Raw genomic sequence first — 24,278 nt, forward strand, 5'->3', positions numbered from 1 at the left:
TTAACCATAGTGAACTGACATGGGTACCTGGAGCTGAGACATGGATGAGCAGACGACCTGACCCTGGCATGCAGAAAACAAAGGGCTTAAATACATACATGAGGTGATCAGGGGAAGTGGAGACACATGGGGGAAACAGCTGACAGACATGAACCTAATGACAGGACCAGGAGAGGAAAGCTAAATACAATAAACAAAGAACACATGACATTGTCAGAATAAAACAGGAAATACTAAAACTAAAACATGACAACACAACTTAACAGACCTAATATGTGATGAATAAATACAAAACCCCAAAACATAGAAAACCCAGGAACAATAACTGCCTAAACTAAAGGCAGATAGGAAATAACACAAACTAAATCACATAACAAAATGAGACAAATACAAACATGAACTCAGAGCGCTGGGTCAGAGACCCAGCCTGTGACAGTCTGCACCTTGGGTCCTATTCCTGTCTGCACACAGCCACACCTAACAACAACAACCAGCATGTGGAAACTCACAGAACTGAACTTTGAAAAACCCTGTTTGTGTGCCACCAAATACCGTTTTAATATTTTTTTTAGCGAGAATGTAGTGATTTAATCTTCATATGTCTGGTCGGTTTGTCAAGATACAGCCTCTTTGCAAAAGTGCTTCGATGATTTTGGAGATGTCTGCCCAGGATAGACCCGTTTGCCTCGCAAGCAATCAAGTTGTTATTACCACTGACAAAGCGCAGGCCCCGGTACACAGCTGTAATAACCCCCGCTGACACTGACTTCTTTTACTGAGGTTATATTTATCGGGGTTTTATTTCCTGATGTTCAGTCGCCAATTCTGAATTATAACTAACATTAAAAACATGTTTAAGGAGGAGAGAGAGCAAATAAATTTGATTAACAGCTGATCTTTGGGTTTTTGTTCAGTAATCAGCGTGACCTGCGTATAAACGTATAAATGAGATAATGTTGGTGTTTCCGTCATGTAGTAACTGCTGGCTTTAACTGTACAAAGGTTGTTCGACACTATGAAACACATACAGACTTCATGATGTTCGGCTAATATTTTTATTGTGAATAGTAATCATGAGGGTAAACGGACCTGTACACCACGGAGCGAGGTCAGCATATCCACGATATCTTCAGCTCTGAGTTAACAGTTTCCCAGCTGACTAGTCTAACTGACATCTACGAATATGTCACGGGTCATATCAATATGATTTTACAGAAGATCATCCTTATTACTGCCAACTATTCCAGAGACGTGAAAATCTACAGCATAAAGAACAAAAAAATATAGCAGTCTAACGCAACACTGTAACAGAGATGAACCGTCAGTTTGTCGCAGATCAAAGTGGAATGAAAGTGATTGGTTGAACAGGTGTTCGTGATCTGTGTTTTCTGCATTTTCATCAGCGTAAGAGACTCAGCAGCAGATTAGAATAACAGTTACACATTTAATAAATCACCAAATGAATACACGCAAGAAACGAGCAAACCTGTTCCGACAATTTGAGTTTGTGTTCCCTCAGCTGCAGACTCGCTGCTGTTTAAATGTTTGAGAGGAAGATTAGATATAAAGCAAACGTCAAACATAGACTCAGTCTGCGTTCACATTTGATATGAGGCCAGGACGGATAATGGCTGTGTCCTGTTTGAAGATCATATATGTAAAATTGTTGTCTGACCTTCGTCGAGCCAGCCGCTCAGAGTCCGTGGTTACCATGGTTACTGTATAAGCACCTATAATGTAAACAGCTGACACAGGGGAAACCTACCGGGAGCATGGGTGTTTATGGTTTTCATTGCAAAAGAACCGTCTGTCTATGTTTCAGTGCCCTGGTCTGCCACAGTTTCCACCAGCCCCACTCCAGTCTCAGCAGTTTAGTGACCTGACTGTTCCATTTTTAACTTTTGGTGTTTCTGCCTATCACAAGATTGATAACTTCAGTCAGCACTGTAGTGCATCATTCTCACATCAGAGGGACATTTGAATACTGTTTTATACAGCATATGACTGGAAGATGAATATCAAGCAGGCATAAGTGTGATGTTGATTGAACTGAGATCTCCTACTGTCATTTCTGTTGCTGGAGATGTCCACTCTAATTTAATTTAATTTAATTAGTTTGCTGCTTTGAATTATATGCAAACATGTCCATGTGGATTATATAAGTTTCTTGAGGAAGAGAAAATATGTTCATCAAAAGAAGACAGTTGAGGTACTCGGGGCATCTAACCAGGATTCCTCCTGGACTCCTTGGTAGGTGAGATGTTTTTGGCCATGTCCTACTGGGAGGAGGTCTCAGCGGGCTTGGGGAATACTGTGTCCTCCAGGATGAGCTGGAAGGCATGGCTGGGTTGAAGGAAGTCTGTCAAATTGATAAGCAGAGGAAGTGGTGCAGCACCTGGTTCTGTTTGTAGAAGCTCAGATGTAGGGGCAGCCAATCAGATGAAAGCTGGCGTAAATAGAGGAGGGGTTGGGGTGGGGGCTCCAAAAGACTGTAGCATGCAAAACCACTACTTTGTACAATTTCTGTCGTCTACAGACAAAATCATCTTAACTTGTGATCTTGTAAGCTGCTGGTACTTGAGTTGTTTTATGCCTTTGAACAGAGCCTGGTGGGTATTTGGTCCTGCTTCTGGCATCAGTGCTAAGTTACACTAATCCAGCTGCTGGGTGTAATTTGTTATTAACCGGACTAGTTCATTTATCTATCTCTAGTATGCATTTGAAGAACTCATAATCTTCTGTGTTCTCCCTAGCTGCCCTGGGCTTATCCGTGGCCTTCATCTTAAAATTCAGAGACAACATGTTCCATGTGCTGACTGGCCAGTTCACTACTGTTCTGGTCACAGGCCTCTCCCTCTTCCTCTTTGACTTCCACCCTTCGCTGGACTTCTTCCTCCAGGCACCCACGGTCCTGCTGGCCATCTTTATCTACAATGCCAGCTGGCCCAAGGACCTGGAATATAGCCTGCAGCGGGAGAAACTACGGGTCATCAACGGGGAGGTGTTTGAGAGGTCAAGAGGGGTAGGAGACAAACCACAAATCCTCAGTAGTCACGCACACAAGCCCACACACTCCTTTTCCTCACACAACTTCGCTCACCTAACCCCGATGTATATCCACTTCCTCTACTCCCGCCCACATACCAAGTGCTCTGCAGGAAACTTGGCTCTTGTTTCTCTGTAATGTCATTTCTTGAGTGCAAGAGGAAACCTGATTCCCAGCTATGAAAATAGCATCCAGGCTCATGCTGGAGCCTTACGTCATAGAATTCCTTTAGTAGTCAAGTGTTTTTTGATGGAAGAAGCTATTTAACAATACAGTAGTCTGTGGGGATACTATCCTGGAATTCTTTTCATCCCCAGCGTCCTGTTCTGTATTGAAGAAACCCTGTAAATCAGGTGAAATGCCAGGTTTCAGGTGTTTGTTTCTTTGCTAGAGCACTAACAAAAATACCCTCTCCATTGGCAGCCGTGGCTTTAAAATGCACGGTACTTCCCCGGTGTTTTTCGGGGAGTAAATACTGCCCTCCACTTTCTGAAAACAGAAAAAAGATGTGCACAGTGCCTCAATGTCTGCAGATTTGTCCACTGGATTTGATCACTTGTTCATTCATTCTGATGCCTTGTCTCTTTTTTGTGTTGCAGGACAGTGAGGAGCTCGAGCTCCTGACAAAGGTAAATGCAGACAGTGTTTCTGATGAAGAGTCCTTGTAGTAATGACAGAGCTCACTCCCAAGTATCCAGAGGATACTCTGCATCTTTCCTGCTGCTGATATCGAACTGGACAATTGACTGGATGGAACATGGTCACAGAGTTTCAGTCAGGTTTCAGAGCTCAGCACAGCACAGAAACAGCTTTAGTGAAGGTTACAAATGATCTTCTTATGGCCTCTGACAGTGGACTCATCTCTGTGCTTGTCCTGCTAGACCTCAGTGCAGCGTTCGATACTGTTGATCATAATATCCTATTAGAGCGATTAGAACATGCTGTAGGTATTACAAGTACTGCGCTGCAGTGGTTTGTATCATATCTATCTAATAGACTCCAATTCGTGCATGTAAATGGAGAGTCCTCTTCACACACTGAGGTTAATTATGGAGTTCCACAGGGTTCAGTGCTAGGACCAATTCTGTTTACATTATACATGCTTCCCTTAGGCAGTATCATTAGAAGACATAGCATACATTTTCACTGCTATGCAGATGACACCCAGCTCTATCTGTCCATGAAGCCAGATAACACACACCAATTAGTTAAACTGCAGGAATGTCTTAAAGACATAAAGACCTGGATGGCCGCTAACTTTCTGCTTCTTAATTCAGATAAAACTGAGGTTATTGTACTCGGCCCTGAAAATCTTAGAAATATGGTATCTAATCAGATTCTTACTCTGGATGGCATTACCTTGGCCTCCAGTAACGCGGTGAGGAACCTTGGAGTCATTTTTGACCAGGACATGTCCTTCAACGCACATATTAAACAAATATGTAAGACTGCTTTCTTCCATTTGCGCAACATCTCTAAAATTAGAAATATCCTGTCTCAGAGTGACGCTGAAAAACTAGTTCATGCATTTATTACTTCCAGGCTGGACTACTGTAATTCATTATTATCAGGATGTCCAAAAAACTCACTGAAAAGCCTTCAGCTAATCCAAAATGCTGCAGCAAGAGTCCTGACAGGGACTAGAAAGAGAGAGCATATTTCTCCTGTTTTGGCTTCCCTTCATTGGCTTCCTGTTAAATCCAGAATTGAATTCAAAATCCTGCTCCTCACATACAAGGTCTTAAATAATCAGGCCCCATCTTATCTTAATGACCTTGTAGTACCATATCACCCTATTAGAGCGCTCCGCTCTCGCTCTGCAGGCCTACTTGTTGTTCCTAGAGTATTTAAAAGTAGAATGGGAGGGAGAGCCTTCAGTTTTCAGGCCCCTCTTCTGTGGAACCAGCTTCCAGTTTGGATTCGGGAGACAGACACTATCTCTACTTTTAAGATTAGGCTTAAAACTTTCCTTTTTTCTAAAGCATATAGTTAGGGCTGGACCAGGTGACCCTGAATCCTCCCTTTGTTATGCTGCAATAGATGTAGGCTGCCGGGGGATTCCCATGATGCATTGAGTTTTTCCTTTCCAGTCACCTTTCTCACTCACTATGTATTAATAGACCTCTCTGCATTGAATCATATCTGTTATTAACCTCTGTCTCTCTTCCACAGCATGTCTTTATCCTGTCTTCCTTCTCTCACCCCAACCGGTCGCAGCAGATGGCCGCCCCTCCCTGAGCCTGGTTCTGCCGGAGGTTTCTTCCTGTTAAAAGGGAGTTTTTCCTTCCCACTGTCGCCAAAGTGCTTGCTCATAGGGGGTCATATGATTGTTGGGTTTTTCTCTGTATCTATGAAGCGCCTTGAGGCGACTTTTGTTGTGATTTGGCGCTATATAAATAAAATTGAATTGAATTGAATTGAATAGATTGTCTGTGAAAGCATTTATTTGAACAGTGATAAGCAGGTAAACGGTGAAAGATACTGTTGATAGATTATATGATAGACTCCTAGTATTAAAAACAAAGTGTTTAATAACAGAATTAGCGAAATGTGTATATTTTGGAAACGTGCCTGTCTGTGGATGACTGCTGTCATTCATATGGGGGAAAGTACCAGCAACGCTGTTTGTTGGAAAATAAGTGATACTTTTGGATTCATTATGGATTCCTTTTATGGACAGTGTATTTCTTTACATGATTCCTGTTGTACATGCTGCTATTTGACTGCTTGCTGGTGCTGGACGTCTAAGGACCAGAAACTGCAGTTTCAGGATTGTTTTGATAATAGATTTGTTTGAAATTGTGGTGATTTTGAATCTTTATCCACACTATGATGAATTCAGTTTGTATTGTACTGTGGAAGAGGCAGTTTATTTTTTTATTTGTTTATTTTCTGAGCCAGAATAAGTGGTATTGACATAATTGCCACTAATGCCTGACTTTCTGTCAGCACCACAAACTCCCTGCCTCTCTTACTTGGGGCTTGAATATTTTCTTGTTAAACTGTAAAATAACATTGTCTAAAGATTGTTGTTTGTGCCATTAAAATCCTCACGTGTGAATGCATTTTCTTGTAAAATAAATGGCAAGTTGTTTTACTTCTGTGCAAGTAATGCAATTTAATACAATCGCTGATGTCTTGTCATAAATTTGTGCATTTATTTAAATACTGAGGTTTTCTGGAGGAAGACCTAAAGGGTACTAGCTGCTCTAACTCCATGTTTTTCTTCTATTACTTTGCACATGCTTGATAGCTGTTTTAGCTCCCTATCAGTTCCTTTAAGCCAACTCTTAGATATTTTACCCACCTGCTGAATAACAGTGTTCCACACCCACTAACATTATACAGATCCAAGAGAAAGGAGACTGTAACGCAGTCTGAGGTCTAAGCTTTAAATGAACAAGACTCACTTGTACATACACTTTGGCCATGTTTAATACAAACTCTGTCTCTTGCTCTATGGCAGCTGAGAGATGCTCCAGCCTCCCCATGCCCTTAATTGGATAAGTGGAAGAAAATGGGTAGGTGGATTCCAGCCCTTCTTACTCGCAAAGTGTTTTTACAACTGTGATTGCATTGAGGGGACAGTAAGTTGAGAAGGTCTGAAACTACTGTAGATATTACAAGTACGGCAGGTTGTTTCAATCATTACATGACCACTAAAATATACTTGGAAATATTTTTCCAGTTTTGCCACTAGGGGGAGGTGTTGCTCAAAAGATTGTTGCAGCGCATTGGCACTGAAAGTGAGACAAATAATTTAAAGGACCTGGTAGTAAACAAATGTTTATTTTCATATAGCCATATAGAAACAAAGAATAAATAGAAACAATGTATAGCAACAGAAACTTTACAAAAGAGAAATAATGTGATGCTTTTAATAATATTATTGGTAACTGCACTTCAAATGCAACAGATGTCCAATAAATATGTTCTATTATCTACAAAATCAACGTGTGTGCTGAAACTATGCAAGTCTGACCTAAAAAAGCCAGTTAGAGATGACAGACGATGCAATAATGTTTTAAGTTGAAACAAACAAAAAAAACCAAACAAAAAAAAACAGCAAAAACTAAAGTATGCAATCCATTTCTGAAAGCATTTTTCTTCCCTTCACTAAGTGATGGGAAAGACACAAAAAGGTTTTGGGCCAAAGGAAGCACCAAGGACCAGCTGCAGGCCAGTGTGCATCATTGGAAAGCACACACCTGTTAGTAACCATACCCCTGGTGATAGCCATCCTGATAACCGTGTTCGTATCCATGATGATGGTAACCATAGCCACCATATTCGTCTTCAGGGCAGCGCATGCCAAGGCACTGCTGGATGGCCATCTCCTGTCTGCGGAGCTGCATAGAGTCTACCAGGTCATAGATAATGGCCATGGACCACATGGGTGAGGGGTACCAGCACTTAACATTGCCGTCCTTCCCCACCAGCAGCATGGAGAAGTATTCTGGGCTGATTTGGAAGTAGTTTCTCATGTCCTTCACGAGGGTAGCTGAGAGCCCTTCACGCTCCACGGTAGCACTCCCTGGATGGACCAGAGGATCAGGTTAGGAACAACCTATTAAAGAGTGAATTTCACAATAGATGTAGCACATCGACATTTTCCTCTTCCTCTAAACTTATCACACTGAACTCAGATACCAAAAAAGTAGAGACCTTAGCTTTCAGAAAATATATCTGTTCACTATTTTGTATTAAAAATTCTTACCATTGATAGGATAGAGCTCCAAGACTCCGCCCATATCTGGCAACTCTGTGCCAACCAGCTTCAGAATGGCGATGTACCTCAGGCCTGTGTAACCATGGCAACCTTTTTTTGAAAAGACATCAGAATGAGGCAAACAATTTTTAGACAACAGCATGACTTCAAATGAGAACAGCAGTATGCTATCAAAGTTTACCTTGGACTATGACCCTGACTGACATGACCAGACAAAAGTGCAGTTTAAGAGCCTCAGCAAGCAGATTTACAGATGCTGGGAGGAAGTCATACTTGTTTTCTGCAAACAGAACAAAATGTGAAGACACGTACTGAGCAAGCTGCCAACACATCACTGTAATGCACGCCAGAAAAATTAACACTGTTTTTTAAATCTTTTTATCCAGATGTGGAAAAAAAAAGTTGTGTGCATGTGTTTACTGTCAGGTAATCACCGGCACTGGCAGACATTTTCAGAAGTAGGATGCGGCTGGTCCCCAGTGTTACAAAGCCTAGCCCGAGAGCAAGAATGTAGGCTGATGAGCCGGAGCACAGCCTGGGGCACAAGGGCACATGGCTGCGACTGGAAATGGATCCAGCCAAACCTGCTGGAATACATACAAACATGCACGCACACATGTTTATCAGACTTCCCCTTTACATTATGATTATTATACTGCCAAAGAATTTTTTAAAAGTGTTGTGTGTGTCTCAGAAAGGTTTTAAAAAGACAACATTCATTCATTCATTTGTTCATTTTCAGGCACAACAAATACCTATATTGAACATAAAATACACAAAACAAAAAACAAAAATTGCCTGAAAAAGGAGTGGGACGAAGAAAACTTATTAAATCCCACCCCTATACTCACTCATCAACAAAAAACAAACAAACAATAAACTTCCCGCAGCTACGCCCATCATTGCATACAGACCCATCAACAGCCCCGGGCACATACAAGCATCTAAGCGGCAGCTCGCAAACAACAATTAGAGCCTTCATAACTGAATACAGAATATATAAATTATAAATTGCATTACCACAGGTAACAGGCAGTAATAACTACAAGTAACAAACACACATACATATACATACATATATATATCTACACACACAAGTACATATATGTACATACATATGCACACTTTTTTATTTTTATTTTTTGGAATCCATACCAGCAATGGTAAGAGGACAGACATTACAGAGCACACTAAAACCCATCATTGAGTATACTGTGACCAGACCAACTGTTTGTAGAGAAATTTAAATCTATGAATATTTTTGCATTGTTTCAATTGTAAACTCAGACTGTTCCAGATTTTCACACCACATACAGACACACAAAAGCCTTTATGGGTTGTTCGAGTTCTGGGTAATTTGAATTCTCCAAAGCCTCTCACATTATAAACCTTTTCTTGAATTTCAAATCTAGTTTGTAAATTTGCCGGTAAAAGTTTAGTAAAAGCTTTATACAAAATTATGGATGTATTGTAATTAACCAGATCCTGGAATTTAAGTAACTTTGCCTGAAGAAAGAATTTGTGAGTATGATCTAGATAACCAGCCTTGTGAATAATACGCAGTGCTCGTTTCTGTACTGCGACTAATGGATTAGTTGTATTTTTATATGTATTTCCCCACACTTCCACACAATATGTAAGATATGGAAGAACCAGGGTACAGTACAGAGTACGAAGTGCATCTTTATCAAGGAATTGTTTCACTTTGTTCAAAACTGCGAGGCTTCTAGAAATTTTGGTTTTTATGTGTCTGACGTGGGGTTTCCATGAAATTTTATTATCAATTACGACTCCCAAAAATTTGTTTTCACTCACATTATCAATTGGTACACCTTCAATGATAATTGGTAATTCTATATTATATTTTAAATTACCAAAAAACATTGCTTTAGTTTTATTTATATTTAATGATAATTTATTTATGTCCATCCATTTTTTTTTAATTAATTTTAGCTCCCTGTTTACGGTCATTACAAGATCAGTATAATTATCGCTACTGAAAAATATGTTGGTGTCATCTGCGAACAGTATGAGTTTAAGTACTTGAGAAACATCAAAAATATCATTTATGTATACATTGAAAAGTTTTGACATTGACAGGATGTAAGTGTGAACTAAAACTTGCAGAAATAATGATCAAATACAAGACACTAAAAACAACACTGCGGGTTAATTTGGTTAAAAGAATATCATTCTAATTATGCTGTGTGAGCCGTTTCGAGATATGTGGTGGCTTTTCCATTAATGGCTCATCTGTGAAACAGCTTATGAGGAGAAACAACTCAGTATAATGCAATACAAAGATGACCGTGTCATTGAGACTATATACCCCTTATCTTGTATATCAATATTCAGTAAGATGACCTTTATATTCCAAGAAATCTATGTATCAGGCAAGCTTTCAGGTCAATTCTTTAAGTAATCCAAGAGTTTTATGTGGATGTTGGCTGTTTTTGTTTATTCTCTGTCAAACTATGACTCAATAAGCACTGTTGCAACAGGGCTCACAGGGATTTTCAGTCTGGTTATTGTGTCATTTGGCATACCATAACATTTTCTTCCAATTTCTCTTCCTTAAGAGTAATTTTTTGACAGCCACCCTCACACTGACACCATTTCTGATGTGGCTTCAGTAAGCAGTATATGGATCAACTGCAAGCCCAGATGCATCTCTCAGGTCCTGTGTCAGGTCTTTGCTGCATTTTTTCACCCTGATTTTTCACACTTCAAAAGCTTCAGGAGCTTTTTGCTCAGTGCAGCATCAGCACCACGGAAATACACGGATACATCCGTAGACTCGAGACAGAATTCACAATGCGTTTTTGGGACTTTCAGGTGTATGGACCAATGTTTTATTTTCTGATCAAACCAGAACACTTTAATGAGCAGCTAGATTTGTCTCGCATTATCTGGCTGAGTTAATGCCAGTTAACATCGAAGCAGCTGGAATCCATAGCTGTGCGTGTTCATGGAGCTGCATTTTCACCTGCTGGACATCACTACCTGACAAGTTTAACTTTCTTCAGAACATTGCAGGGGCCTTATTGCCAGTATTTGTCTCTACATATCTGTGTGAGCATGTGTATCTCTTTATTAACAAACATGCCATATTGGCCCAGTTTATTTTTCTTATCATTGTTGTGAGGAGACCATAAATAGCATTTGTATTTTCTGTTGTACAAGTTCATTTGCTGTTATGGATAAAAAGTGTCTTTTTTTGTTTCAAAATAGCTGATAACTATTCACTGATAGCTGCCAACATCTGAGAATAAATATAATTCTATAAAGTTGCTCTATATAGTGTGTAACTGTTAACATAGAGCATTATTAAATTTTTTGCTAATGCAATCATATGGCACATTGACTTCTGAGGAAATTTTAGACGGCACTCGTCATCAGAAAGGTTGCCTACCCCTAGCCTAGAGGAACTGACTCTTCATAAATGAATCGAGTAGGGATCGCTATCCCAGGATGGTCAGTCATACGATGCAAGATTCTCTCAAGCACAGCGCATCAACAGGACTGAACTGCCAGCCATGCAGGAGGAAGATGCAGCAGATCCTCTCTGATCACAGCCACCCCAGCCACAGACCGGCAGGTGGTTCAGGAACATTCAGGGATAGTTTCTACCCACAAGCTATCAGACTTCTGAACTGCAGACATTCGGCACACACTCACTACAACTACTGGACTCTACAAACTGTCACTATAAACCAATTTAAATCCTTACTGCACAAGTTTTTGCACAACTGTAAATTCCAAACAAATTCTCTTAATATTAATACTTTAGTATTTTGTTATTTATTATTATTATTAATAAATAAATTTTCTTCTTTAATATAACTGCTCACTTCTATATGTTCATGTAAAGCTGTGGCTACAATGTTTATCTGTACATGACAATAAAACATGAAACTTGAAATTTTACAGTAGTAAGTTTGATAAGATATATTATTTACCGTAGTGAGGGGCTTTGCTGGGTGAAAACCGTTTACGTCTGCTATATTTAACCTGAAATAAAAAGGAACATTAAGCAGATTTGTTTATCAAAAGCAAATGAAAGAATGTTTCACAATGAGGTGTACAATCACAGGAGGTAAACAATACTCACATTTGCACGCTTGGTTGAAGAGTGTATCTGCTTGAGCTCATGATTACTTTCAAGTTCACACTCTAGCAACTGCTTCACCACCTGTAGCTCAGTGAACAGTATCTGACAGTGTTTGCAACCAGGAGCAGGTGTCCTCGGGAGAGGACGTCCCCTCCTTTGCTTTGCTGCATAGTAAGGTGCACTGCTTGGGATTAAAACATCAGGAGATACCCCTGTTGAATGACAAGTAACCTTGCTGCTGGAGATAGAAGGAGGCTGCATAATTGGGATGGTGTGGTCACTGAGAGTGTCACTGGCAGAGAGAGGCTGTAGGTTTGGTCTGGTAGAGTCACCCAGAGCCTCGCTGTCAGAGGGAGGAGCAGGCCGATGGTTCAATGTAGCATGGTCACTGTGAGCCTCGCTGTCAGAGGGAGGAGCAGGCCGATGGTTCAATGTAGCATGGTCACTGGGAGCCTCGCTGTCAGAGGGAGGAGCAGGCCAGTGGATCAGTGTAGCATGGTCACTGTGAGCCTTGCTGGAAGAGGCTATAGCAGAAGCAACCTTTGACCCTTCCTCCAGTGCCCTAAAGATGCCCTCCTCAATTACAGCATCATCCACTTCATCCATGTGTGAGACCATTTGTGGTGTGGGATTTGATGCCCTCAGAAGTGCCAGTTCTTTAGCAACGTGTCTGTCCTTGGCCTTTTGCATGTAAAGTTTAATCATAGGTGTCTGAAAAAATTGGTATTAGATGTGATTAGGGTTAAATTTAAACAGTTTTCTGTGTAACCATATATCAAAACTGTCAGTATTTTACTTATTTGGGCATCCTTCACGTTTTTATCTATGCACACAACATGCTTTCTAGAGCTCGAGGAACATTATATAAATGCAGCATACGGACAAAGAAAGAACCACCGTATTCTTCTATGGAAACTGGAAGACTTTCATTTCACCAGAGTAACAAATATGTAAAATGCAAGGTGCTAAATGTAAGTCCCTTTAACATAAACATCTGATTCCAGAGATCAAGGGCTGCCTCACCAACACACAAAAACCACACAGAGACACCACAAAGTCAATAACATACCTGTAATTTGTGGACCTTTTCCAGGTGCTTGTCAAGCCGTTTAAGATGTTTTGACTGACATAAGCGGACTGGACAGTCCAGATTTGTAGAAAAGCTGTAAAAATAGTAAAAAAAAATGCTGAGTAGGATGAAATAGAAATTGGATGTGTAAGATAATTGTATCAAATAAATGCAGTGCTTAGAAAAAATGTGTAGGGACAGTAAATATAAATTTATCTTTCAGAATTTATTAAGACACTTACTGCCGATGAGAAAATTGGCTCAAAAGAGTCAGCTCAGTTTTATTTACAACCTGCTCTGTGACTCTTAGGTGCTGAACAATATCAGCATATACATGTCCACATATGGGACACTTGTGTCCATTTCTGACACAGTGATGCCTTTGAGACTTTGAGGCGACAGCAACCTGTTGCCGTTCCTCTGTCCTCTGCGGCAACTCACTGCTCACGAACGCCCCCTGTACACAAAAAGAAGATGCATACAACTACTAAAAAAGTTTTATTTTTTGTCTTACTCTTACTTAATATTTACAAATGCCAATGAAAATAAATTATCTGCAGTACTGTTAGTAATTCTGACTACTTTTGATTTGACCTTTATATTTCTTTGAATATATATACTGTCTTTGAATTCATCTTGTGTACGAAACCCACTACTACTCCTCCTCATGACCTCACTAAAAATGGACTGGAGCTAACTCACCTCTTCCTTAAACTCATCTTTTCTCAATTGTCTTTAAATTTATCTGGTGGAGGTTTCCCATCATCACTCATTTCTAATCTTCTTCTAAATCTTCTCTTTAATTAATTATTGCCACATTTAATTAATTATTTAATGGTGTATTTAATTAATTCATTATGGCAGTCCTGGTGTTCCATACATATGAGCTGACCATGTGACGTAGAAGAATACAAAGACATATTTTGTTGAATGCATTGAAACTGAGAACAAATTTTACCTTTTCCATGGCCACTTTGTGAATCATTTGTCCCAAATGTTCTGCTTCATCCTTTGAATCGTCTTTAGATTCATCCTGTGTGGGTCTGCTATCATGTGTCCCATCCTCTTCAGATGCTGCCACCATCTGTTTTCAGAGAAGACAACAATATGTTTGGCTCATTTTTGATATATAGATTGTGGAAGCAGTGAAACTGAGGATGAATTTCACATCTCTTTGTGGCATAGGACACCCAGTTTTGTTTTTCATGGCTACCTTAGGAATCCTTTTACGTTCTTGTTCTTCCTCCTCTTCTGAATAGCCTTCAGATTCATCCTGTGTGGGTTTCCAGTCATCTGTCCCATCATCTTCAGATGAGCTCACAGACTGTTATTAGAACAGAAAAATATATATTTTACTCATTTTTCATGGATGTTTGGAAACAAAACACTTACATCTTTAACTGCAGGAGAAGAAACCCTGCTGGATTTTTCCTGCCCACCTTAGGAACCCATTCCCTCGCTTCATCCTCCTCCTCCTCTTCTGGATTGTCTTCTTGTGTGAGTTTCCCCACATCTGTCCTATCATTTTTGTAAAAGATGACCATCTGATTTTAGAAAAGTAAAAGTAAAAAGGTAAAAGATTAGTAATCAGTGAAAACACTAAAAACAAGCACAAGAACATACATTACATACTTTTCTCTTGCGCAACTGGTATGTCACTTTTTGTAGATGCTCCACCCCCTTTTTCAAATCCTGTTTAGTTTCTCTTATTGTGGCTCCGGCACTACAGGCAACCTCACCCTGACCTGGGCTCACCATCTGTTTATGGTACAAATTAAATATGTTTTGTTCATGATGGAGTAAATGATTATATATGAAAGAAGTGCAACCAATCAAAACTCTTACCAAGGGAATCAGGGCACACATACCTTGTTACTGCTACACTGGAAGAGCGTTCTGTCTAAAAGCTCCTCTGTTCCTGATGACTGCTGCTCTTCCTTTTCAGATCCTTCACCGTCCTCGTCCTGCACAGATCCTCTGTCCTCTCTCCTTTTCCTTTTATTTGCTGCATATGTTGCAATTGCATTGGTGGTCAGTGCTCGGCTCTGGAGTGTGTCCTCTGCAGGGTCCTCAGCTGTGCAAAGCAATATTACTAAATATGAATAAATGTAAGTGTATAGATAAATGTATAACTTGACTTTCGCTTATTTAAATAACCTTGGTAAAATCTGTTGGCTGTGATGGCATCATGGCACATAAATGTTGCCACTCTAAATGTTACTTATGGCCATTGATCAGTGAGTTTTGGTCAGTGGTTGTTAATCAATGGTCATGAGAATTTGCATAATTAATATTAAGGAACTGACCTCCCAGCCCATTGTTCCTTCAGTGGGCTGGTTTCAGTCATTATGCAAATGTACTGTTTATAAAAGATTGGGGAAACCTGCAGTCAGCTGAGACTGAAGAAGTCACTTGGATGAGTTCAATGGTTCAAAGGTCTTAAAATATAAAACATATGTAATAAAAAATGATCAGAGTGCTAAAACAGAGCTTTTCTCTCTTTTCCTAATTATAAAGTAGTTTTATTCTTAATCTAAGAGAAATCACAATGTAAATCTGATCAATATATTGATAACAAATGCAAAAGTGTTTGAGTAGTACAAATGGCTGTTATAATGACTGAGTTCTTTGTGTGTGTGTGTGTGTGTGTGTGTGTGTGTGTGTGTGTGTGTGTGTGTGTGTGTGTGTGTGTAATGAGAGAATAGAATAACAGTGATTCTAATAACAGGCCTCAGAGTGTCTGACCTTGGTGTGTGATGTATAATGTGACACAGTGGAGCTACTAATCTCAAAGAATATCTGGCAAACAAAATGTATGTTTTCATAAAACAAGTTGGATAAAAAGTAAAGAAATAAATGGCAATTAACTGAATTCTAAAAAGCATTTGAATTGAAAATTGGATTATGTTACAATGAATGTTCATGTGAAAATGTCCTAAAGACAAATCTAACTGAAGTAGAATCACATAAACTGAATGAAATGTAGGGGATTACATCCAGATGTGATTCAATGTGAATTCTTTATGTTAAGAATAACAATGAAAATGTAATGAAGCGTTTTACAAGTTTAAACATTTTTAACTGTTTGTCAAATCTTGTCAGATAGATATACATTGATAGATAAGGTGTGAGAAGATGTGACGTCCAGTAGGAGAGGGGGGAGAAAGGGTGAGAAGGTGAAAAAGTGAGGTAAAGAAAAGATTTTTGTCTTCTGCAAGATGAGCAGCCCAAAAGATTGGATCGAAGGGGTTCACAGTTGAAAACCTGTCCAACCTGTGAATTCATTCCTTTTCGTCTGCTCATTGTTGCTGTGTTAGGGGGTTAATTTAGAAGGATTTTAATTTACATCATAATTCCAGTAGATGCCCAGCTGATTGCTCATCCTTCCTCCAACCTCTCTTCACCAAAGAAAAGAACAAACTCAACATTACCTCAGAGCAGCCTAGTTGGATAAGTAGAGTTTAAGTAATCTGATTATTTTTTGGGATTTTTTTTTTTCCTCTTATGTGCCTGCCCTTAACCTCTAAATTGTGGACACCTTTTATGAAACAATAAAGGTAAAAGTCTTAGTATTATTCTTTATAAGTGCAAATAGCTCTTACACTTTACTCTAGCCATAATATTGAAAATAATCTTTCCAATCATTCCAGAAATAACAAGATCAAAATGTGCAGGGCTCCATCTTAATCCAGAGCTGCACATATTTCACTGCAATGGTGATGTGTTTTTAACCAAGCTCCACATTATTCTTCAATTTAAACTGGACATCAGAGAAACGTAGTCATCAGACAGAAAAGACATGAAATCCATTTCAATGTGTGGATCACAGTGATGTAAAGATCTGTAGGTGCTATGTCTTAACCCAGACATGGAGTCTGTTAATTTTACTTAAGAGGGATTATACAATCTATTTACAGATTTAAGCGTTGCAGTGATCCATACCCAGTGCGGCAGCAATCTTCTGGGGAGCCTCTTCAATTAACAAAGCATGTTTTTCTGCTTGGACAAGTCTGTCTGAAAACAAATGTAAGCACAATCCCTTAGACAGTTTACCTACTTTAATGACATAATGTTAATAAAAGAGGTGGAGATATGTATTATAGACGTACTAGACTTAGATCTCCACACATTCAGCTGGTGCACGACTACTTCACGGCCAACATCTCTGTAACGTGCCCTCAGTTCGACCAAAAGGGCGTTGAACCTTTTTTTTCCAAGTCTGACTTGTGGTGGTGACATGTTTAATATATATTTCATGAAAGCAATAGCATCCATGAGATAAGCTCTCTGAGTTGTTGGTTTAAACCCTTTTGCTTGCAGGTGTGCTAGAAAACTCCAAAGTCAAAAATACAAATTAGTTCATGTGTTAAACTGTATATGCACACATGTATATAGAAACTAATAATCATTCAAATTTAACACTTACTCACGGACTTTTCCATGGTTCCTCAGAAACAGAAGGTCAACGTTTGGAATCGCTGGGTCTGCCATGAATTCCAGAAAATGGATGACATGGGTGGCCCGCTGCTTTGCATTGTCACATATTTTTCTGCTAGGGTTCACACCTTCTGCATGGACCCTAAATTCTTCCACCAGTCTTACTGATGAGGCAAGAATAGACATCATATCAAAGTACATTTGTATAGCACTCATATTTAGACCTCAGGTCTTTTACATCAGGGGGATTTTGTTGACAAAACAAATATTTTTTCAAGCTTCTCAATGCATAAAGAAAACCTCAATGAAGAACAATTCTTAGCCTAGAAGAACTCACTCTTCACAAATTAACTGAGTAAGAATTCCTATTCCAGGATGGTCAGTCATACTATGTAAGATTCTCTCCAGTTAATACATTTTACATAGGGCTGGGCGATATGGCCTAAAATCCATATTGGGGTATAATTTGAAGCACATGCGGTAACGATATATATCGCGATATATTATTTTCTTCTGTATAACGTATTTTCCACACTATAAGGCACACTTAAAATCCTTTAAATTTCTCAAAAATCCAGAGTGTGCCTTATGTATGAATTCTGGTTGTGCTTACTGACCTCGAACCGATTTGGGCGTGCAGAAATCTGTTAAAAAATGTTTTAGTACAACTTTGGTAAGCCGCACTGCTTGATGGATTGTCGGAGCATTACGGCTGCCGTAGTGAGGAGCTTCGCGGAGTAATCTGGGTCCAAAACTCTGTCTGTTTCAGGTCCCAAAGTCAAACGAACACAGAGTTAAAAACGGTCTAAATTCTTTCACCTAAAAATGACATACCATGTTCTGGGAGATTTTTGAAACTAATTAAAATGTACAGCTCTGCTACCACTTCCTACGGAGCCCCGCAAGGGACATGGGAGAAAAAAAATTAAGATTGACTTTTGCGAGATCTCGCAAAACAAACTCGGGATCTCGCAAAAGTTTTAGCTGCATTCTTCGAAGGCTGCCAGCTCGAAGCCGACCGGGAGGTCGAGGCACGATGTGCCGGGAGAGCGGTGTTCCTCCCGGCTGTAGTAGGTCTCGACCTCCTGTTAGCTTCGAGATGGTGGGTGTCAGATCTCCGAAAACGTCTGAGCACATTTGCAAATATATGATGTCTTGTAAACCGAGCAGGTATCTGACGTTTACACAACTACATTCACGCTTCAAAATATCTTAAAAGTGTATTTTGTGACCCAGAAAGAGTAACATTACAACTAAGTAGCTGCCGCCATTGTTGGAATTCAACTTTTGCGAGATCCTGAGTTAGTTTTGCGAGATCTCACAAAAGTCAGTCTTAATTTTTTTCTCCCATGTCCCCTGCTGGGCTCCGTTCTGAAGACAGAAAACTAAACAGCAGTGGCGTTTGCAGGGTTACTGAAGTTGGACTACCTGGTATATAATGTTGTGCTACGTGATTGCCAGCGACACAGCAATGTTAGCATAACATTAGCACAGTGAAGCTGGAGGATGAACACCAGCTTTTGTTTCCACTCAATAAAAGTTAACGTGAGGGATTCTGGTGGTCAGGGACAAATGCAATCGCATAGCAAGATGCTATACACGGGCCAAACTTCAGTCAAGAGAACAACTGAGATTATTCCACAATACAAGGTTAGTTATTAGTACAGGGAGTGCAGAATTATTAGGCAAGTTGTATTTTTGAGGAATAATTTTATTATTGAACAACAACCATGTTCTCAATGAACCCAAAAAACTCATTAATATCAAAGCTGAATGTTGTTGGAAGTAGTTTTTAGTTTTAGCTATTTTAGGGGGATATCTGTGTGTGCAGGTGACTATTACTGTGCATAATTATTAGGCAACTTAACAAAAACAAATATATACCCATTTCAATTATTTATGTTTACCAGTGAAACCAATATAACATCTCCACATTCACAAATATACATTTCTGACATTCAAAAACAAAACAAAAACAAATCAGCGACCAATATAGCCACCTTTCTTTGCAAGGACACTCAAAAGCCTGCCATCCATGGATTCTGTCAGTGTTTTGATCTGTTCACCATCAACATTGCGTGCAGCAGAAACCACAGCCTCCCAGACACTGTTCAGAGAGGTGTACTGTTTTCCCTCCTTGTAAATCTCACATTTGATGATGGACCACAGGTTCTCAATGGGGTTCAGATCAGGTGAACAAGGAGGCCATGTCATTAGTTTTTCTTCTTTTATACCCTTTCTTGCCAGCCACGCTGTGGAGTACTTGGACGCGTGTGATGGAGCATTGTCCTGCATGAAAATCATGTTTTTCTTGAAGGTTGCAGACTTCTTCCTGTACCACTGCTTGAAGAAGGTGTCTTCCAGAAACTGGCAGTAGGACTGGGAGTTGAGCTTGACTCCATCCTCAACCCGAAAAGGCCCCACGAGCTCATCTTTGATGATACCAGCCCAAACCAGTACTCCACCTCCACCTTGCTGGCGTCTGAGTCGGACTGGAGCTCTCTGCCCTTTACCAATCCAGCCACGGGCCCATCCATCTGGCCCATCAAGACTCACTCTCATTTCATCAGTCCATAAAACCTTAGAAAAATCAGTCTTGAGATATTTCTTGGCCCAGTCTTGACGTTTCAGCTTGTGTGTCTTGTTCAGTGGTGGTCGTCTTTCAGCCTTTCTTACCTTGGCTATGTCTCTGAGTATTGCACACCTTGTGCTTTTGGGCACTCCAGTAATGTTGCAGCTCTGAAATATGGCCAAACTGGTGGCAAGTGGCATCTTGGCAGCTGCACGCTTGACCTCGCTTATTTTTCCACACGCTTCTTGCGACCCTGTTGATTATTTTGAATGAAACGCTTGATTGTTCGATGATCACGCTTCAGAAGCTTTGCAATTTTGAGACTGCTGCATCCCTCTGCATCCCCTTCTCATTACAGAGATGCACATCACCTAATATGCTTAGTTGGTAGTAGGCTTTCGAGCCTATACAGCTTGGAGTAAGACAACATGCATGAAGAGGATGATGTGGACAAAATACTCATTTGCCTAATAATTCTGCACTCCCTGTATACTGCAACAAGATGGGAATAGACCAGCTGCGAGAGAATTCAACATTAATGAATCAATGTTACGCAAGTGGAGGAAGCGCAGTTTTTGGCTTTCCCCATATTTCAAAAGTGCTTCATCTCTTTGCTATGACTGTTACCTGGCATAATTTGCAGATGATAATGGTTGTAGCTACGATGCTTTCGACCAAAACAGGCGCAGCTTTATGACATCATCAACATGCACTATCGCGGTAGAGCGGAATAGTCAAAATCTCTATCGTTGGCCAAATTTATATTGTTTCAATCGCCCACCCCTAATTTACAGTAGTAAGTTTGATAAGATATATTATTTACCATAGTGAGGGGCTTTGCTGAGTGAAAACCGTTTCCGTCTGCTATATTTAACCTGAAATAAAAAAAAAATCATTAACCAGATTTGTTTATCAATAGTAAATGAAAGAATGTTTCACAATGAGGTGTACAATCACAGGAGGTAAACAATACTCACATTTGCACGCTTGGTTGAAGAGTGTATCTGCTTGAGCTCATGATTCCTTTCAATTTCACACTCTAGCAACTGCTTCACCACCTGTAGCTCAGTGAACAGTATCTGACAGTTTTTGCAACCAGGAGCAGGTGTCCTCGGGAGAGGACGTCCCCTCCATTGCTGTACTGCATAGTAAGGTGCACTGCTTGGGATTAAAACATCAGGAGATACCCCTGTTGAATGACAAGTAACCTTGCTGCTGGAGATAGAAGGAGGCTGCATAATTGGGATGGTGTGGTCACTGAGAGTGTCACTGGCAGAGAGAGGAGGCTGTAGGTTTGGTCTGGTAGAGTCACCCAGAGCCTTGCTGTCAGAGGGAGGAGCAGGCCGATGGTTCAGTATAGCATGGTCACTGGGAGCCTTGCTGGAAGAGGCTATAGGGGATGCAACCTTGGACCTTGCCTCCAGTGCCCTAAAGATGCCCTCCTCAATCACTGTATAATCCACTTCACCCACATGTGAGACCATTTGCGGTGTGGGATTTGATACCCTCAGAAGTGCAAGTTCCTTAGCAACGCATCTGTCCTTGGCCTTTTGCATGTAAAGTTTAATCATAGGTTTCTGAAAAAGTTAGCATTAGAAAGGATTAAGATTAGATTTTAATTAATTGGGCATCCTTCATGTTTTTATCTATGCACACAACATGCTTTCTAGAGCTCGAGGAACATTATATAAATACAGCATACGGACAAAGAAAGAACCACCGTATTCTTCTATGGAAACTGGAAGACTTTCATTTCACCAGAGTAACAAATATGTAAAATGCAAGGTGCTAAATGTAAGTCCCTTTAACATAAACATCTGATTCCAGAGATCAAGGGCTGCCTCACCAACACACAAAAACCACACAGAGACACCACAAAGTCAATAACATACCTGTAATTTGTGGACCTTTTCCAGGTGCTTATCAAGCCGATTAAGATGTTTTGACTGACATAAGCGGACTGGACAGTCCAGATTTGTAGAAAAGCTGTAAAAATAGTCAAAATAAAATGCTGAGTAGGATGAAATAGAAATTGGGTGTATATAAAAGTTAGCAATTAAATAAATGCAGTGATTCGAAAACATGTAAATTTAGTCTCTTTCAGAATTTATTAAGACACTTACTGCCGATGAGAAAATTGGCTCAAAAGAAGCAGCTCAATTTCATTTACCACCTTCTCTGTGACTCTTAGGTGCTGAACAATATCAGCATATACATGTCCACATATGGGACACTTGTGTCCATTTCTGACATAGTGATGCCTTTGAGACTTTGAGGCGACAGCAACCTGTTGCCGTTCCTCTGTCCTCTGTGGCAACTCACTGCTCACGAACGCCCCCTGTACACAAAAAGAAGACGCATACAACTACTAAAAAAGTTTTATTTTTTGTCTTACTCTTACTTAATATTTACAAATGCCAATGAAAATAAATTATCTGCAGTACTGTTAGTAATTCTGACTACTTTTGATTTGACCTTTATATTTCTTTGAATATATATACTGTCTTTGAATTCATCATGAGTACGTTTCCCACTACTACTCCTCCTCATGACCTCACTAAACAACATCTTCAACATCTGCCAGAAAATGCTCTGGATTTTATACGAGTCTGTTGTGGCCAGTGCGATCCTCTATGCTGTTGCATGCTGGGGGAGCAGGCTGAGGGTAGCAGAGGCCAACAGACTTGATAAACTGATCCGTGAGGCCAGTAATGTTGTGGGGATGGAGCTGGACTCTCTCAAGGTGGTGTCGGAGAGGCGGATGTTGTCCAAAATAAAGACAATGTTGGATAACACCTCCCACCCACTCCATGACATGCTGCTCAGTCACAGGAGCACATTCAGTGAGAGACTGAGAGTACCGAAAAGCACCACTGAACGACACAGGAAATCTTTCCTGCCTGTGGCCATCTCCCTGTACAACGCATCCACTTAACACACTGGTTACTGCTACAACTACACATGTTTCTTTTTCAGCTATTTATTAATAAGTGACTCATGTACTGGAACAAAAAAATAATTTCCACCAGGCATCAATAAAGTATTCTGATTCTGAAAAAATGGACTGGAGCTAACTCACTTCTTCCTTAAACTCATCTTTTCTGAATTGTCTTTGAATTTATCTGGTGGAGGTTTCCCATCATCTATTCCATCCTCTTCAAATGAGCTGAGTTCTTCTTCTTCTTCTGGCTCCTCCCTTTAGGGGTCACTACAGTGGATCATCTGCCTCCATCTTATTCTATCCATAGCCGCCTCCTCCATCAAACCAACCCTATCTATATCCTCCATCACTACATCCACGAACTTCTTCTAAGGGCTTGCTCTCTCTCTCCTGCCTGGCAGCTCCATATGGAACAATATATTCACTATGCCTCTTCTACATATGTCCAAATCATGTCAGCTTTGCCTCTCTAACTTTGTGTCCAAACCGCTCAACATGAGCTGTCTCTCTAATGCACTCATTTCTAATCTTCTCCATTCTGGTCACTCCCAAACAAAATCTTAGCATCTTGAGCCCTGCCATCCCCTGCCTGGCCTTTTGCACTGCTTGTTGCTTTGGATGCTTGACTCCAGCTATTTAAACTCATGTACCTTCAATACCTTTACTCCTTGCATATTTCATATGAGCTGACCATCTGACGCAGAAGAATACAAAGACATATTTTGTTGAATGCATTGAAACTGAGAACAAATTTTACCTTTTCCATGGCCACCTTGTGAATCATTTGTCCCAAATGTTCTGCTTCATCCTTTGAATCATCTTTAGATTCATCCTGTGTGGGTCTGCTATCATGTGTCCCATCCTCTTCAGATGCTGCCGCCATCTGTTTTCAGAGAAGACAACAATATGTTTGGCTAATTTTTGATAGATAGATTGTGGAAGCACTGAAACTGAGGATGAATTTCACATCTCTTTGTGGCATAGGACACCCAGTTTTGTTTTTCATGGCTACCTTAGGAATCCTTTTACGTTCTTGTTCTTCCTCCTCTTCTGAATAGCCTTCAGATTCATCCTGTGTGGGTTTCCAGTCATCTGTCCCATCATCTTCAGATGAGCTCACAGACTGTTATTAGAGCAGAAAAATATATATTTTGCTCATTTTCCATGGATGTGTGAAAACAACATATTTACAGAAACTTAGCTGGATTTTTCTTGCCCACCTTAGGAACCCATTCTCTTGCTTCACTCTCCTCCACACCTGTCCTATCGCTTTTAGAAAAGATCACCATCTGTTTTTAGAAAAGTAACAAAACAAAACATAGAAAATAAAATAATTTCCAACAGTGCATTTTGAGATCTAAGCATCCCAGAAA

At 40.1% G+C, this 24,278-nt stretch overlaps 2 protein-coding genes across 8 annotated transcripts in view; one reads left to right on the top strand and one right to left on the bottom strand.

The window, feature by feature from the left end:
- Positions 1–2,230: 2,230 nt before the first annotated feature.
- LOC309695583 (UDP-sugar transporter protein SLC35A5-like) lies at positions 2,231–6,173 on the top strand. Of its 2 annotated transcripts, none has more exons than XR_014273177.1 (3): positions 2,231–2,669; positions 2,754–3,022; positions 3,646–6,173. XR_014273177.1 is itself a non-coding variant. In XM_082516326.1 (3 exons), exons 1-3 carry the CDS (start codon positions 2,801–2,803, stop codon positions 5,282–5,284), a joined length of 318 nt encoding a protein of 105 aa, XP_082372452.1. In that variant the 5' UTR covers positions 2,691–2,800; the 3' UTR covers positions 5,285–6,173. The 2 variants fall into 2 exon arrangements, 1 of the variants encoding a protein (XP_082372452.1); XM_082516326.1 differs by lacking the exon at positions 2,231–2,669 and having other exon boundaries at positions 2,691–3,022; positions 3,646–3,675; positions 5,219–6,173.
- A 279-nt stretch (positions 6,174–6,452) lies between these two features.
- Positions 6,453–24,278, bottom strand: part of LOC309695568 (uncharacterized protein) — a 28,643-nt gene continuing 10,817 nt past the window's right edge. The window contains exons 2-24 of one of the 6 annotated variants that reach the window (XM_082516302.1): positions 24,126–24,194; positions 23,918–24,028; positions 23,663–23,788; positions 22,088–22,302; positions 21,857–21,950; positions 20,942–21,541; positions 20,788–20,839; positions 17,382–17,556; positions 17,065–17,288; positions 16,898–16,969; positions 14,824–15,029; positions 14,588–14,713; positions 14,395–14,499; positions 14,169–14,279; positions 13,914–14,039; positions 13,198–13,412; positions 12,956–13,049; positions 11,887–12,597; positions 11,735–11,786; positions 8,210–8,362; positions 7,957–8,055; positions 7,764–7,865; positions 6,453–7,580 (exon numbers count right to left, since the gene is read on the bottom strand). In XM_082516302.1, coding sequence (XP_082372428.1) covers positions 7,258–7,580; positions 7,764–7,865; positions 7,957–8,055; positions 8,210–8,362; positions 11,735–11,786; positions 11,887–12,597; positions 12,956–13,049; positions 13,198–13,412; positions 13,914–14,039; positions 14,169–14,279; positions 14,395–14,499; positions 14,588–14,713; positions 14,824–15,029; positions 16,898–16,969; positions 17,065–17,288; positions 17,382–17,556; positions 20,788–20,839; positions 20,942–21,541; positions 21,857–21,950; positions 22,088–22,302; positions 23,663–23,788; positions 23,918–24,028; positions 24,126–24,194 — 4,161 coding nt within the window. In that variant the 3' untranslated portion in view covers positions 6,453–7,257. Of the gene's footprint in view, positions 7,614–7,763; positions 7,866–7,956; positions 8,056–8,209; positions 8,363–11,734; positions 11,787–11,886; positions 12,598–12,955; positions 13,050–13,197; positions 13,413–13,913; positions 14,040–14,168; positions 14,280–14,394; positions 14,500–14,587; positions 14,714–14,823; positions 15,030–16,897; positions 16,970–17,064; positions 17,289–17,381; positions 17,557–20,787; positions 20,840–20,941; positions 21,542–21,856; positions 21,951–22,087; positions 22,303–23,662; positions 23,789–23,917; positions 24,029–24,125; positions 24,195–24,278 lie in introns of all 6 variants that reach the window. The other 5 variants (XM_082516301.1, XM_082516300.1, XM_082516305.1 and 2 more) reach the window with 5 other exon arrangements.

Source organism: Aulonocara stuartgranti (genome assembly GCF_965226115.1).
Source record: "Aulonocara stuartgranti genome assembly, chromosome: 19".
NCBI classification, from domain to species: Eukaryota; Metazoa; Chordata; class Actinopteri; order Cichliformes; family Cichlidae; genus Aulonocara; species Aulonocara stuartgranti.